Source organism: Rhinatrema bivittatum, chromosome 2 (assembly GCF_901001135.1).
Source record: "Rhinatrema bivittatum chromosome 2, aRhiBiv1.1, whole genome shotgun sequence".
In the NCBI taxonomy this organism is placed as follows: domain Eukaryota; kingdom Metazoa; phylum Chordata; class Amphibia; order Gymnophiona; family Rhinatrematidae; genus Rhinatrema; species Rhinatrema bivittatum.
This window is the reverse complement of record NC_042616.1, coordinates 153,752,575-153,766,006: the sequence shown is the minus strand read 5'-3', so window position 1 is coordinate 153,766,006 and position 13,432 is coordinate 153,752,575. Positions and strand designations below refer to the sequence as shown.

The following is a 13,432-nucleotide window of genomic DNA, read 5'->3' as shown; positions in this document are numbered from 1 at the left end:
GGAGGTGGGGCTACAGCAGGTCTTTGTTTCCGAGGTTGGCGGAGCTGAGGTCTGGTGGAGGATCGAGCCGGACGAGGCCTAGTCGACGGAGGGTAATAACGACGTGGCCGAAAGAACGACTTTTTAGAGTCCTTCTTAGGTGGTGGTTTGGAGGATACCTCAGATGGAACAGACGAAAGTTGTTTCAACGTCTCGTGGTGATCCTTCAATTCCGCCACAATCTGTTGAATCTGTTCTCCGAACAGATTGTCCCCCAAGCAGGGTAAATCGGCTAGACGATCCTGGACCTCTGGGCGAAGGTTGGATGATTTCAACCAAGCCCAACGTCTGGCTGAGATGGCAGTAGCTGAGACTTTCGTGGAAGCATCGAAGATATCGTAGGCCGTTCTGATCTCGTGCTTCCCAGCTTCAAATCCTTTGTGAAGGAGGGCTTGAAGCTGTGGCTGGTATTGGTCCGGTAATGTGTCAGCGTAGTCCTGCATCTGTTTAAGGATAGCTCTGTTGTATTGAGTCATATAAAGTTGGTATGAAGCTATGCGAGATATCAACATAGCCCCATGATACACTTTCCTTCCCACACTATCAAGGAATTTGTTGTCCTTGATAGGGGGAGTGGAAGAGTGTGGTTTTAGGCGCTTGGCCTTCTTTTGCGCAGACTCAACTACAACAGAGCGATGATCCAGTTGAGACTTCTGAAATCCTGGTGCTGACTGAACGAGGTATGTTGAGTCAGCTTTTTTATTAACTGGTGACACAGAGGAAGGTGATTCCCAGTTTTTCTTTAAAAGATCCAGAAATACCTGGTGAATGGGGATGGAAGCGATGATTTTTGGGGCATCCAGAAATTGGAGCAGCTCCATCATTTGGTGCCTGTCATCGGTCTCAGATTGCAGCTGAAAAGGCACAATTTCTGACATCTCCTTTACAAAATTTATAAAGGAGAGATCTTCAGGAGGAGATCGTTTTCTACTCTCTGTAGGAGATGGTGGGGATGGTAAATCTGTATCTGAAGATGTATCATCACCCCAGGTATCATAAGGATCATGTAGGGCTTGCAGTCCTGAAGGACCTGGTAGAGGATCCAAAGGCATCGATGGAATCGGTGCTGCAAGCGGAACTGTGAACGGCATCGAGGGCTTCGGGGGTACCGATGGAATCGGTGCCGATCTTGGAATCGATGGAGCCGAAGGATAAATCGGTGGAAAGGTATGTGAAGGCACCGATGGAACGACACCGGACGGGGGAATCCGGAACGGTGTTTCTCCTGTCGATGAATGTCCTTCCGGAGATGATGGTGTAGTCGGTGCTACTGGAATCACCGATGGAAGGGCGCGCATGAGTGCCTCCATACGATTTAGTATCGGTGCCAACGCTTCCACTAGAGGCTCGGTGGTCGGTTCCCTCCTCGGTGGCAGAGTCGGTGCTGAGGTCGGTGCCTGAGGCGGTGCCGGAATCGGTGCCGGAGGCGGTGCCGGTGGAGGCTGGAATCTTCGCATCGCATTCTCGATGGCCTCCTGGACCAGCCGGTCCAGTTCTGCCCGGAGACCAGGGGTAACCATACCCGGCTCGACGGGAGAGGGAGGCTGAGGCAGGGCCGGAAGTACCACCGTAACCGGTGGGATCACGGCCCCCGCACCCCGGGAGGGTGAGGGTTTCCTCGGTGCCTACGAACGAGACGTGGACGGTGCCAGGTCTGACCGAGGCTTTTTCGTCGGTGGCTCGGCCTGTTCAGAGGTCGATGTTTGTGGATCCTCGACGGGCCGAGACTTGTGCCGTCGATGGCGATGCTTATCCTTCCGATCTCCTCGCCCATCCGGGGAGGGGACAGGAGTCGACGGCCGAGAAGTCATCGGTGGAGGACGGTCACCGGAGGGTTGACGATGGTGGTGCAACTTCGACGGTGCCGGTTCCGATGACGTCGATGCTATCGATGGCGTTGGGGTGGGTGCATGGAAGAGGAGCCCCATCTTCTCCATCCTGGCTTTACGACCCTTAGGTGTCATTAGGGCACATTTAGTGCAAGTCAGGACATCATGCTCACTTCCCAAACATAGAACACAGACCCGATGGGGATCTGTGATTGACATAGTCCGGGTGCAATCCGGACAACGACGGAACCCCGTCGCCATGGCCTAGGGCCAAATTTAGCCGCGGGATTGGTAAGTGCCAACAGGCCTCTAGGGCCAAAATCGACGGCAGTCGATGAAAATCGGCAAAAAACTTACCGGCTTTCGCGGAGGTGACAAAAATTTGTCGAAGGGAGACCCCTGAGGGGCAAATTTTCTTCGGAAGAAAAAAAACCGAATTCCTGTCAGGAACGTGGTAAGAGAGCTCCTTTCACCGCGTGGCAACTGCTGCGCGGAAAAAAGAAGACTGAAGGGAGACCCCTGCTGGCTGCAGGGTCAGTGCCTTGCTGGGCATGCCCAGTAGGGGCCAGTCAAAGTTCTGTTTAAACTTTGACAGAAGTTTTCCGTGGTGGGCTCCATCCTCGATGTCACCCATTTGTGAGGACAACCATCCTGCTTGTCCTGTGAGAACCTTTCTTCCTTAATTGCCTCCTTTCAAAAGCCAAGCCACTAGACAAAAGCGATCTGCTTGATCTGAAAATATGAAGCCCTGACATAGGAGATTTGGCAGATGGCCCAGTCTTAACGGGCCGTCCACTGCTAGATTGACCAAATCTGCAAACCAAGGTCTACATGGCCACTCCAGCACCACAAGAATTTCTGTTCCTGGATGGATCTCTATTCTTCTCACAACCTTTCCCACCAGTGGCCATGGCGAGAACATGTAGATCATGATGTTGCACAGCCAAGGATGAACCAAGGATGAAGAAGCGGGATGCCTTGGCATTCCGCTCAGTTGCCATCAGATCCATATGAGAGAAGCCCCATCTGCCAGTAATGAGACTCATTGCCTTCTCCGATAGCTCCCATTTTCTGAGATCCAATTGTTGGTGGCTGAGAAATCCACCTGCACATTGTCAGACCCCGCTACATGGGAAGCTGCCGCTCCACTCCGCCCAGTCCATCAGCATCTCTGCTTCTAGAGCAACTGCCCGACTCTTGGTACCACCTTGTCGGTTGATGTAGGTGACAGTCGTCGCATTGTCTGACAGGATCTTGACTGGGCGGTCGCGCACAAGGGGAAGAAACTCCTGTAAAGCCAAGCACACTGCTCTCATCTCTAAGCGATTGATGGACCATGAAGCCTCCTCAGTCGACCACTGGCCTTGCACCGACTGAGACTGACACACATCTCTCCAACCAGTGAGACTGGCATCTGTAGTCACTAATTATTCATTGTGGTACCACCAGGTCCACCCTGTGGCACAAATGGTCCTACCAAGCCACCACGAAAGACTGGATCTGGCTGACTCTGTAAGCATAGTGGAAGATGAAATGCTCTGACATCAGATCCCACAGGGATAACACCTTCTATAGAGGTCTCATATGAGCAAACGTCCATGGGATCAGCTCCAGGGTAGATGCCATGGAACCAAGGACCTGCAAGTAATCCCAGACTCTGAGCACTCGGGCCTCCAAGAGGTTGCGAACTTGAGTCTGCAGCTTGATAATCCACTCCTCCATGAGAAATACTTTCCCCACTCGGGTATCGAAGCGCACGCCCAAGAACTCCAGAACCTGCGAAGGAGAAAGATGGCTGGATAGTGAATCTCTTGGACAGATTCACTATCCAGCCCAAGGATCTCAAGCGGATTAACACCACATCCACCACCTGCCTGCAAAGATCCTCTGAATTTGCTCGTATGAGCCAGGTGTCCAGATATGGATGAACCAGCTCCTACCTCCTTTCTGAGGGCTTCCGCTACCACCACAATCACCTTGGTGAAGGTTCTCGGGGCTTTTGCTAACCCGAACGGGAGAGCACAAAATTGAAAATGCTTCCAGAGAATCATAAACTGGAGATACCTTTGATGGTCTGGGCAGATTCCTATGTGCAGATAAGCTTCCATTAGATCCAAGGAAGGCAAAAAATCCCCACTTTGTACTGTTGCTATGACAGACCTCAGGGTCTCCATCCGGAACCGGGGTACTCTGAAAGCTATGTTCATCTTCTTTAAATCCAGAATTGGATGAAAAGTTCCTTCCTTTTTTGCTACCACAAAATAAATGGCGTAATGGTCTGTCCCTTGCTCATCCTGGGGGATGGGAACAATGGCTCCCAGCATTCTCAGTCTTTGGATGGTCTGCTGAATGATAAGATCTTTGCCGGTGAAGCACAAGGAGATATTATGAATAGGTTTCTTAGCAGCCGAGCAAATTCTAAAGAGTAGTCTTGTCCTATCATGCTTAGAACTCACTGGTCTGATGTGATATTGACCCACTACTCATAAAAAAAGAGTTAACCGACCTCTGATGCCTGGGATTGAGGAGTAGGCCGGTTACCCTTCATTGTGCGAACTTGGCTCCACCAGCCCCCTAGCCAGAGCCATCTCGGTTTGCTCTGCATCCACAAAAGGACTGAGACCTCACCGAGGTCTATCTCTGGCCTGCACCTGAAGGTCTGCTCTGACAGAAAAGCCTTTGCCCTCGAAAGAGAGAGCGAACCGTTAGAAATCCTTTGGGCCCTTTAGGCTTATCCTCTGGTAGCTTGTGCACCTTATCTCCCAGATGCTTTATCAGTTGCTCTACGTCTTCTCCAAAAAGACGATTGCCCTTAAAAGGCTGAGCCTTCGTAACCATTGCCGTCTCCATGTTGAGATCGTGGATACCATTGACCTAGAAGTGCGAATAAGATCATATAAAGCATCGGCCCCATAAGCGACTGCTGCCTCAAAGTGCTCTGCCTGCTCAGATTCCTGGGGCGACAGATCCCTGGCACTGTTTAACTGCTGCACCCATCTCAAGCTAGCCCGAAGCATAAAATTGCTGCACACTGCAGCGTGGATGCCAAGAGCAGAAACCTCAAAAATCTTGAGGTGCACCTTGAGCTTCCTGTCCTGCAAATCCTTTAGAGCTGGCATGTCAGCAACTGGAATGGTGGTCCTCTTTGTAACTGCCGTCATAGAAGCATCCACCTTCGGCACCCTCAAGAGCTCCAAAGTATCTTTGGGCAAGGGATAAAGCTAATCCGTGGCTCTGCAGACCACCTTAAGGCCAGTCTCTGGAGTGTCTCTGACCACCAATTGCTTGACCATTCAATAAAAAGGAAAAATCCTGGCTGGGCCCTGAAAGCCAGCAATGACTGGGTCCACAGTGTCCTGGTCCAGCTCCTCCTGCAGAACTGCTATCCCTAACTAAGCCAAAACATACGGGATCATAGGACCCAGCTCCTTCCTTTGAAACAGGCGAACCACCTTGGGATCATCCCCCTCCATGGAAGTAACCTTCCCAGGGTCCTCCTCCGGATCCTGACCACCCTTGGGCAGGATAGCATCTTGAGGGCCATCCCCTGAGGGCAACTCCTTGTTGGACTCCTCTGAGGAAAATTAATCTGTGGCCCTCTGACCTTACAGATCCTTGTAGCCCACAGAGCCTCCGAACCACTGGGCAACTTTCTGGGTGGGCCCTCAGAAGGCCTGCACTTGAGGGAATAGCACCACTTGCATTGGACCAGATATGCTTTGTGCATTAAGAGGACAAACTCTTGAGAAAAGGGAGGACCATACAAATCCCCCTCCAGGGGAGCAGGATCTCTCCCTGATCGCTCCTTCCAGGGCTCCCCGGGCCTCATCATGGCTAGATTTGGCTGGCGACAGCACAGGCGGGACATCCCCTCCCTCGCCACCATCTCCTCAACAGCCACAAAAGTTTTCAAAATGGCCGCTGTTCCCACACTTACGGGTAGATTTTCAAACAGCGCGATTTGGCGTACTTTTGTTGGCGCATCAGGCGCCAACAAAAGTACGCTGGATTTTAGTAGATACGTGCGTAGCCGCGCGTATCCGCTGAAATCCTGGATCGGTGCGCGCAAGGCTACCAATTCCGTATAGCCGGCGCGCGCCAAGCCGCGCAGCCTACCTCCGTTCCCTCCGAGGCTGCTCCGAAATCGGAGCGGCCTCGGAGGGAACTTTCTTTTGCCCTCCCCTTCCCCTCCCTTCCCCTACCTAACCCACCCGCCCGGCCCTGTCTAAACCCCCCCCCTTACCTTTGTCGGGGGATTTACGCCTCCCGGAGGGAGACGTAAATCCCCGCGCACCAGCGGGCCGCTAGCGCGCCGGGACGCGACCTGGGGGCGGGTCCGGAGGGCGCGGCCACGCCCCCGGACTGCCCCGGGCCGTAACCACGCCCCCGGGCCCGCCCCCGAAACCCTACGTCCCACCCCGAAAACCCCGCGCGGATCGGGCCCGCCCCCGACACGCCCCCCTTGGAAAACCCCGGGACTTACGCAAGTCCCGGGGTCTGCGCGCGTCAGTAGGCCTATTGAACATAGGCGCACCGGCGCGTAGGGCCCTGCTTGCGTAAATCCGGGCGGATTTACGCGAGCAGGGCTCTTAAAATCCGCCCCTTAGCGTGAATAAGTTGGCCACTTCCTCCAAAGCAGCCAGCGACCTGCCAGTCACATGCTGCTTTGAAGATGCCACTGCAGTTCCCCACGAGGTGCCCTTCCCACTGGAGGGGCAGCAGGAGCATCTGCCAGCTTTGGAGAGCCGCGAGCAGTGCTCTCCACACACGGAGCATCAGCTTACATGTGGCATGGCTTGATGCAACCCCGACCGCACAGCACACGCTGAAGCAGAGACTGGATCGGGAGAGCCGCATGACTGCCTTTCTTTCTTCGACCGGCCTACCTCTGTCTGCACCAGCAACAGAGAGCCAGAAGAAAGGAAGCATCATTTCCTCTTTATTTTTTCCTACATTTTTTTTTCTTTTTTTAAATATAAACTTTACTGAAAAAACAAAGCTGACTTCCCTGATAGAAGAGTGGCAGAGGCTTCCATCGAACCTTCAGCTTTCACCCTTGGCATGATAGAGAGCAATTTTGGGGGTCCCCATTCCCTGCTTGTCTAATCCTACAACCAGGAGGGATGGCTCCACCAGGATCAGCCAACCTCCTGGGAGGAAATCTCTTTTCTTTAAATTCAGGTACAGAACTGCAGGTTTTGGCCACCTTCATCTGCTGGAGACAGAGAAATACTGAGAGACTGCAGGTGGCACACTGGGTTAAGAGGCGATGTCTGCGAAACTTTCACTGTCTCCATCTGCTGGAAGGGAGGCAAAACCCAGGACTCTGGACCGATCTGGGTAAGTACAGCGAACTGTCTTTCCCTACCAGTTAGGGATGATATGTCTATATGGCCTAGGGAATGACTTACATAGTAAGAAGAATGGTTCCAAAGGAGAGATTCTCTCAAACTTTGCCACATTCCTCTCACCTGTGAGAGGGAAGTGGGGTTCCCCCGGACCTAGCCAAGCCTAAAAAGTTTACATGTACAAGCCAATATAATCTCTTGGTAAGTCCACAATAAAATCAATCTATGGATCTGGATCACAGAGTCAGAGCTCACACGTCAATTCTCTAGCTTGTAGGTTCATGAATCATATTTTGTACTGCTAACTCTGGATTGGTCATCTCTCAGTTCACAGAATATGAAGAAAAATGTCTTTTCTAGAAAGAACAGTAAATGTAATAACTTCCTTTCATTATGGCAGCTTGTGTATGAATTCTGATTTAAATATATGCTAACACAGGGTGCATTCAGGGCCCAAAGAGTAGAAAGTGATCATGCAATGCAGAAACAGGCTCTACTAATTTGGAAGGCATACTTAAGGAGGTTTCCCTCCTAGCCTATGATCAGCACTGGCAACCAGATTATAACGCCTAATTATCACAGAACTTGGAACAAAAAAGGGTATAACAAGATCAAGAAAGGCAATTCAGCTCAGGGCCGGTGCATGCGGATTAGGCGCCCTAGGCACTTTCTGCCTTGCGGGGTCCTCTGGATCACAGGCCCAGCTCCTGTCTGTCGCGAGTGGCAGCAGCAAAGAAAAGTGAGGATTTGAATCCTCACTCCTCTTTGCCGCTGCCGTTCACGCCCCCTAATGGTTGGCAACCTAGCTCACCTAGTGCTTCCACTGGCTCTGATTCAGCTAAGTCTCATTTCAGAATTTCACACAATGAATCAGAAAATGAATTAAAGCACTCACCGACTGCACAGTGGACCAACTGAAATTAAAAAAAAAAAGGCACGTGATTGATTTTAAATTTCTAATTTACAACATTCAAAATTAACAATTTTGCTATCAATAAAATGCAATTGTTTATGGATGAAGAAAAAATCCATTTTTTTCCAAAATAGCTTTAAAATACCATATTGCATTACAGTAAGAAACTTACCTCAAGCAAAGCAAATGTTTGGAAAAAATGAAGTGTCTTCTGAATGCTTCTGTATAAACCCTTGTGTGTTCCGGTCTGCATATAAAACCGGATCATGGCAATTGCCAGAACCAACCATCTAGGGAAAATAAACCAGAACAACTTTGAAAACATATTCTGAGGATACTCGTGCATAACAGAACATTCTGAATACGTGAAGGAGCAGTTCCTACCTGTGCAAGTTTAATTGCTGTGAAAACAGTCCACATAAGAGTAAAGAACCATCAAGCCATTTTTTTTTTCTAAAATTCATTTCATTTTGAAGGAACAAACAAAGATAAATGAATGAATGAATACATAGTCTTAAATTAAGCTAAGGACCAGAGAACATAACCAGGAAATAAATGATCCAGTTCTTTCTTTTATGCTGATCTACTCTGCTGGCCCACAGCTGCAAATGATTTTTAAAGCAGCCAGCTAATGATCCATTAGATGATGAAAAGATGATGTAGTAATAATTTACATAACCCCTGCATCTAACACAATGCTTAACCATATCACAACACTATTTGGCCTATGCCTTTACATTTAGGTGTGCAAGGTGAGTTACAGCAAAATGTATAAATCCACAATAATAATGCATCAAACTAATTGGGCTTCTGATTTTTGGTATCCAATGGCTAGAAGACTCCTTGCACTGCCATGCATCGAACAGACCTACCAGAATAGCTTATAAAGGAACTCTTTACATCCCCCCCCAAAAAAAAAACAAAAAAACCAAAACAAAACAAAACAAAAACAACTCACCCATCTCATAGCCACGAAAGAACGGGAGCTGTCTATTGCTGGACCATCCTTATGGAATTTAATGCCCCTAGATCTACGCCAAGAACATTGTACCCAGACCTTTAAGAAAAAACTAAACACTTGGCTATTCTTACAAGCCTTATCATAACCTCACCTCATCTAAGCCTCTGCTACCCCTCGCATTTTATTATGTCTCTTACCCACTCCTCCCCTAACTAAAGAGGCCATACTACGATTCAGGTCCACCTTCATCCCTCCCTCCACACCCCCTCCTCTTGCTTAATTTCCCCCCCTATCCCTCTGCTCCATAATCCCTAACTAATTTTCCTTAAGTATATACCTCTAACTGTAAATTCTCGATTCTGTTACTCGACTCTTCTTTTCTATTCTTCATACACCCAAGTTTCAGTTCTCCCTTGTTCCATGTAACTTATAAATTCCTTTTCCAAAAGTTAACTGTTTCCCCTGTTCAATGTAAACCAATGTGATATTCCTATGAATGTCGGTATAGAAAAGTTTTAAATAAATAAATAAAATAGCTGATAAACCCCAATAAAAACACCCCTGAATGCGAAAAAACATCACAGGTGGTTATCTAATAAGCACTGGAATAGCACTACTTCCTCTTGGTACTCTCTCGGCTCTTCTTTGCCTATCCTGGATCCTCTCCTTTCTTTTTGTGCCTTTTTTTGCTGCAAAAATGTATATGTTTGATTGAACCAGAAAAAAAAAAAAAAAAAAAAGTACCCAACAGCGGTAGCTGGGCCATGAAAACAGAGAAACACTAATTTTTAGTACCCACAAAGAACCTGTAATTACCTAGAAAATAAACACCTACATTTACTAAATTTATGGACACCTAAAATCAGACGCCCTAGTCATAATACAGCAAAGTAAATTTTAAAAACCTTGCAAACTAAAACCAGACAATAATCCAACTTTTTTTTTTTTTTTTTTAAAGACAAAGAGTTTGTAGGAAAAGAGCCCAGCAGCTTCTTCATCCATACTGGAGCAAGGGTTGTCCTAAACATAGCAACTCTGATTTTTTTTGCCATGAGCAGATGTTGCAAATGTCTTTACTATAGTCTATTGCTTTGCAGGACACATACACAGGAGAAGTTTATGTTTCAATTTTTTTTTTTTTTTTTTTTAAGTGCACATTATTTGGAAGAAAAAGCATGTCGTGCAAAGTGTGAACACAATGAAAGGCTGCCTCAAAATGTGCAATATAATTTACAGAAGCTGGGGCATGCACTGAAACTGCACATTTCATAAGCGAAGTCAATAATTTAAATCTCAGAAAATTGAGATCCACAATGAGTTGTACAAAAGTTATTTGCATATGACAATACTTCCACACCACAGTATCAGTCATACAAATTCACTTTTAATCCAATCCTCAAATTTTTTTTCTCAAAATGTACTACAGTAGAGTTTGTTAATAAGAGTGAGAATTTATCCCACAGCATAGGAAAGTATTTATCAGCTGGTGGTGCCTAAACAATACAACCATCTGAAGTAGCCACGCAAAAGGGCTTGATGGGTAGGCAAACGGTGAGATTGGACTGAAAAGAAAAAAAAAGAGCTTTGTATTAGAAAATTTCCTGGAAACTTCTTGCATATACATTCTTAAAGAGATGGGGACCAGAGAGATGTATTACTTTTTCTTATTTGTATAACTCGAGTAGCATCTAAATTGTATTTCTCTTTTTATCCTAGCACAAAACTTCTTGCTACTCTATTCCACAATGCGACTGAAATGTTGGTTTGCTCAATGTAAAGTTTCCGTAGGCTGACACAGAAGCTCATGGGGCCGGAACGCTTGACTCAGGTGGTCCGCCACCACATTCTCCATCCCAGCCAGGAACCCGTAGGAGCATGCCCTGAGACTGAGCCCATGACCAAAGCTGTACTGCCTCCTGACACAGGAGGAACAACCCAGTGGCTCCCTGCTTATTGATGTATCACATTGCAACCCGATTGTCTGCCTTCATCAGGACCATCTTGTCAGACAAGTGATCCTACAACACCAAAAGCATGTAGCGGCTCATCTGTAGCTCATCTGCAGCTCCAGGAAGTTGATTTGGCACTGAGCTTCCTGAGCAGAATACAAACCTTGTGTGTGGAGGCTGTCCATATGCACACCCCCACCTAGGGTGGACGCATCTGTGGTAAGCACAACCTGTGTCAAGGGAAGATCTTGATGTGGGCGTAGGCATCTTTTAGATCAAGAGAACAAAGCCAGGGTGCCTAAAGACACCATCTTGAACTTTTCTCTTTGAAGAAATTTGTTAAAGGCTCTCAAATCCAGAATAGGGTGGAGCCCCTCGTTCTCTTTGGAATCAGGAAATTATGAAAATAGAACCCCCGCATCTGCTGCTGCAGAGGAACAGGTTCGACCGCTCCAGCCATTACTAGGGTGAGAGCTCCGTCAAGAGTATTTCCTGATGCGAGGTCAGGCCCTAAGATGGGCATGGGGGAGAGTCCGTGGGGACACCCAAGGAGTTTAACCAGTACCCTCAAAGAATTATGGAGAGGACCCACTGGTCTGAGGTAACCTGGGGCTAGTGGTCTGCAAAAAGCCGCAGCCAGATTCCAACTGGAGGGCACGGCATCAAGGGTACAGGGGTAAACCTTATGCTCCCCTGCAACCAGTCAAAACCCTGTAGTGGGGCTCTGCTGGGGGGCTGGCTGAGGCCTAGGGATCCATTGCTGATGAGCACTCATGAGTGGCATTCGTGCACACGAGGCAGGAAGATAGTATTTCTTTTGGTGATAGAAGGACCTCCTGGAGCCCTGGCACGAGGATTTTCAGGCCGAGGATGGCGGATCAGACGTGCTGGCTGATACGTGCTGGAGAATCTCATGGTGATCCTTTAACTGAGCTCCAGGATCCCTGACCTTATCTCCAAAAAGGTTCTCGCTAGTACAGGACAGGTCCACGAGCTTCTCCTGGACCTCCGGCCAGAAGTCAGAGGCTCAGAGCCACGGCATCCTGTAGGATCCGATGCCTGCTGCTGCCATTCTAGCTGCTGCTTTCTCAAACACGTCATAGGTGGACCCCACCTCGTGTTTACCACAATCTAGGCCATGTTGGATCATCACCACAAATGCATCCCGCTGCTGCTGGGTCAGGCGCTCATGTATAGCTAGTAGGAAGCAATACGGGCAATCAACATGGTGCCCTGATATACTTTCCTCCCTAAGGCATCCAATGCCCTATGCTCTCAACCCGGGGGAGCAAAAGCATGGGTGCAGGAATGCCTGGCCTTCTTGAAAGCAGACTCTACCACAACCGATTGATGTGGGAGCTGATGCCTCACAAACCCCAAGGCTTGCTGTACCAAACAGACCGCATCTGCCTTCCAATTAACCGGAGGAACGGAGATGGAGTGCTCCCAAATCCTAAGAAGCAACTCCTTAAATATATCGTGGGCGGGAATGGCCACCACCTCTTTTGGGGCATCAACAAGTTGGAAGACTTCCACCAGCTTATGTCGAGCATCTTCCTCTGTCAGGAGTTGAAACAGGATAGTTTCTGCCATGACCCTAACAAAGCCTGTAAATGCTTAGGTACTCCGGTGGGGGACCTGCGTCTCTCCTCTGGAGGAGACAGGTCCGAAGGAAAATCCCCTGAGTCATCCAAGGAAGTCTCGGACCTTAGTGAGGAGTATGACCCCCCACAGGTCATCCTCCTCACTAAGGTCTCCTGGGGGACACTGTGGAGGGTCCCCGCCCAGGCCTCTCAGTTTGGGCATGAGGGCACTGAGACCCCTGAGGGACCAGGAACCGGGCAACACCGGATGCAGTACCAATAGCCCCGATAGTGCTGCGGGCCGCAGCGACTCATCCTCCTCAGAGGAACCTACGATGAGAATCATACCGGAAGGAGGCAGCATCAATGGACCCCAACCATTGGCAATTGCTGTGTAGGCAATACGCCCAGGAGGACGTCAAGGCGCTCCAGCAGAGGCACCAACATTGAAGGCGCAGGCTCCGACACCAGTGGGAGCACTGGGGGAGCCAGCAGCTTGATGCCCTGCAGGGCTTGGAGCACTTCCAGCTGTACCCTGCAGTTCAGTTCCTCCTGGAAATCCACTAAGGTTAGGATAGATTGAGAAGGAGGCAGAGAAGGCATCACCAAAACTCCCTTGGAGCCCCGAGGGAGCTCAGTACCGGTATCGGTGGGGGAACACCAGGGATCCTGGGTTCTATGGAGGTCAATGCCTCTTCTTCACGAGGTCGCTTTGGTGGCATCATGGCAGCCGCCAGTGCCGTGTGACGACTGTGACTAGTGATGATGCTGCCGGGATTTCCCCACGGTGCTCGGCCCAGTCTTTCCCCA

The 13,432-nt window shown here is 49.1% G+C and overlaps 1 protein-coding gene across 3 annotated transcripts in view; it reads right to left on the bottom strand.

Moving 5' to 3' along the window:
- The window catches only part of HACD1 (3-hydroxyacyl-CoA dehydratase 1), a 151,110-nt gene that overhangs the window by 86,342 nt on the left and 51,336 nt on the right, over positions 1–13,432 (bottom strand). For all 3 annotated transcript variants that reach the window (XM_029588755.1, XM_029588754.1, XM_029588756.1), the window contains exons 2-3: positions 8,302–8,419; positions 8,112–8,130 (exon numbers count right to left, since the gene is read on the bottom strand). In XM_029588755.1, coding sequence (XP_029444615.1) covers positions 8,112–8,130; positions 8,302–8,419 — 137 coding nt within the window. The remainder of the gene's footprint in view (positions 1–8,111; positions 8,131–8,301; positions 8,420–13,432) is intronic.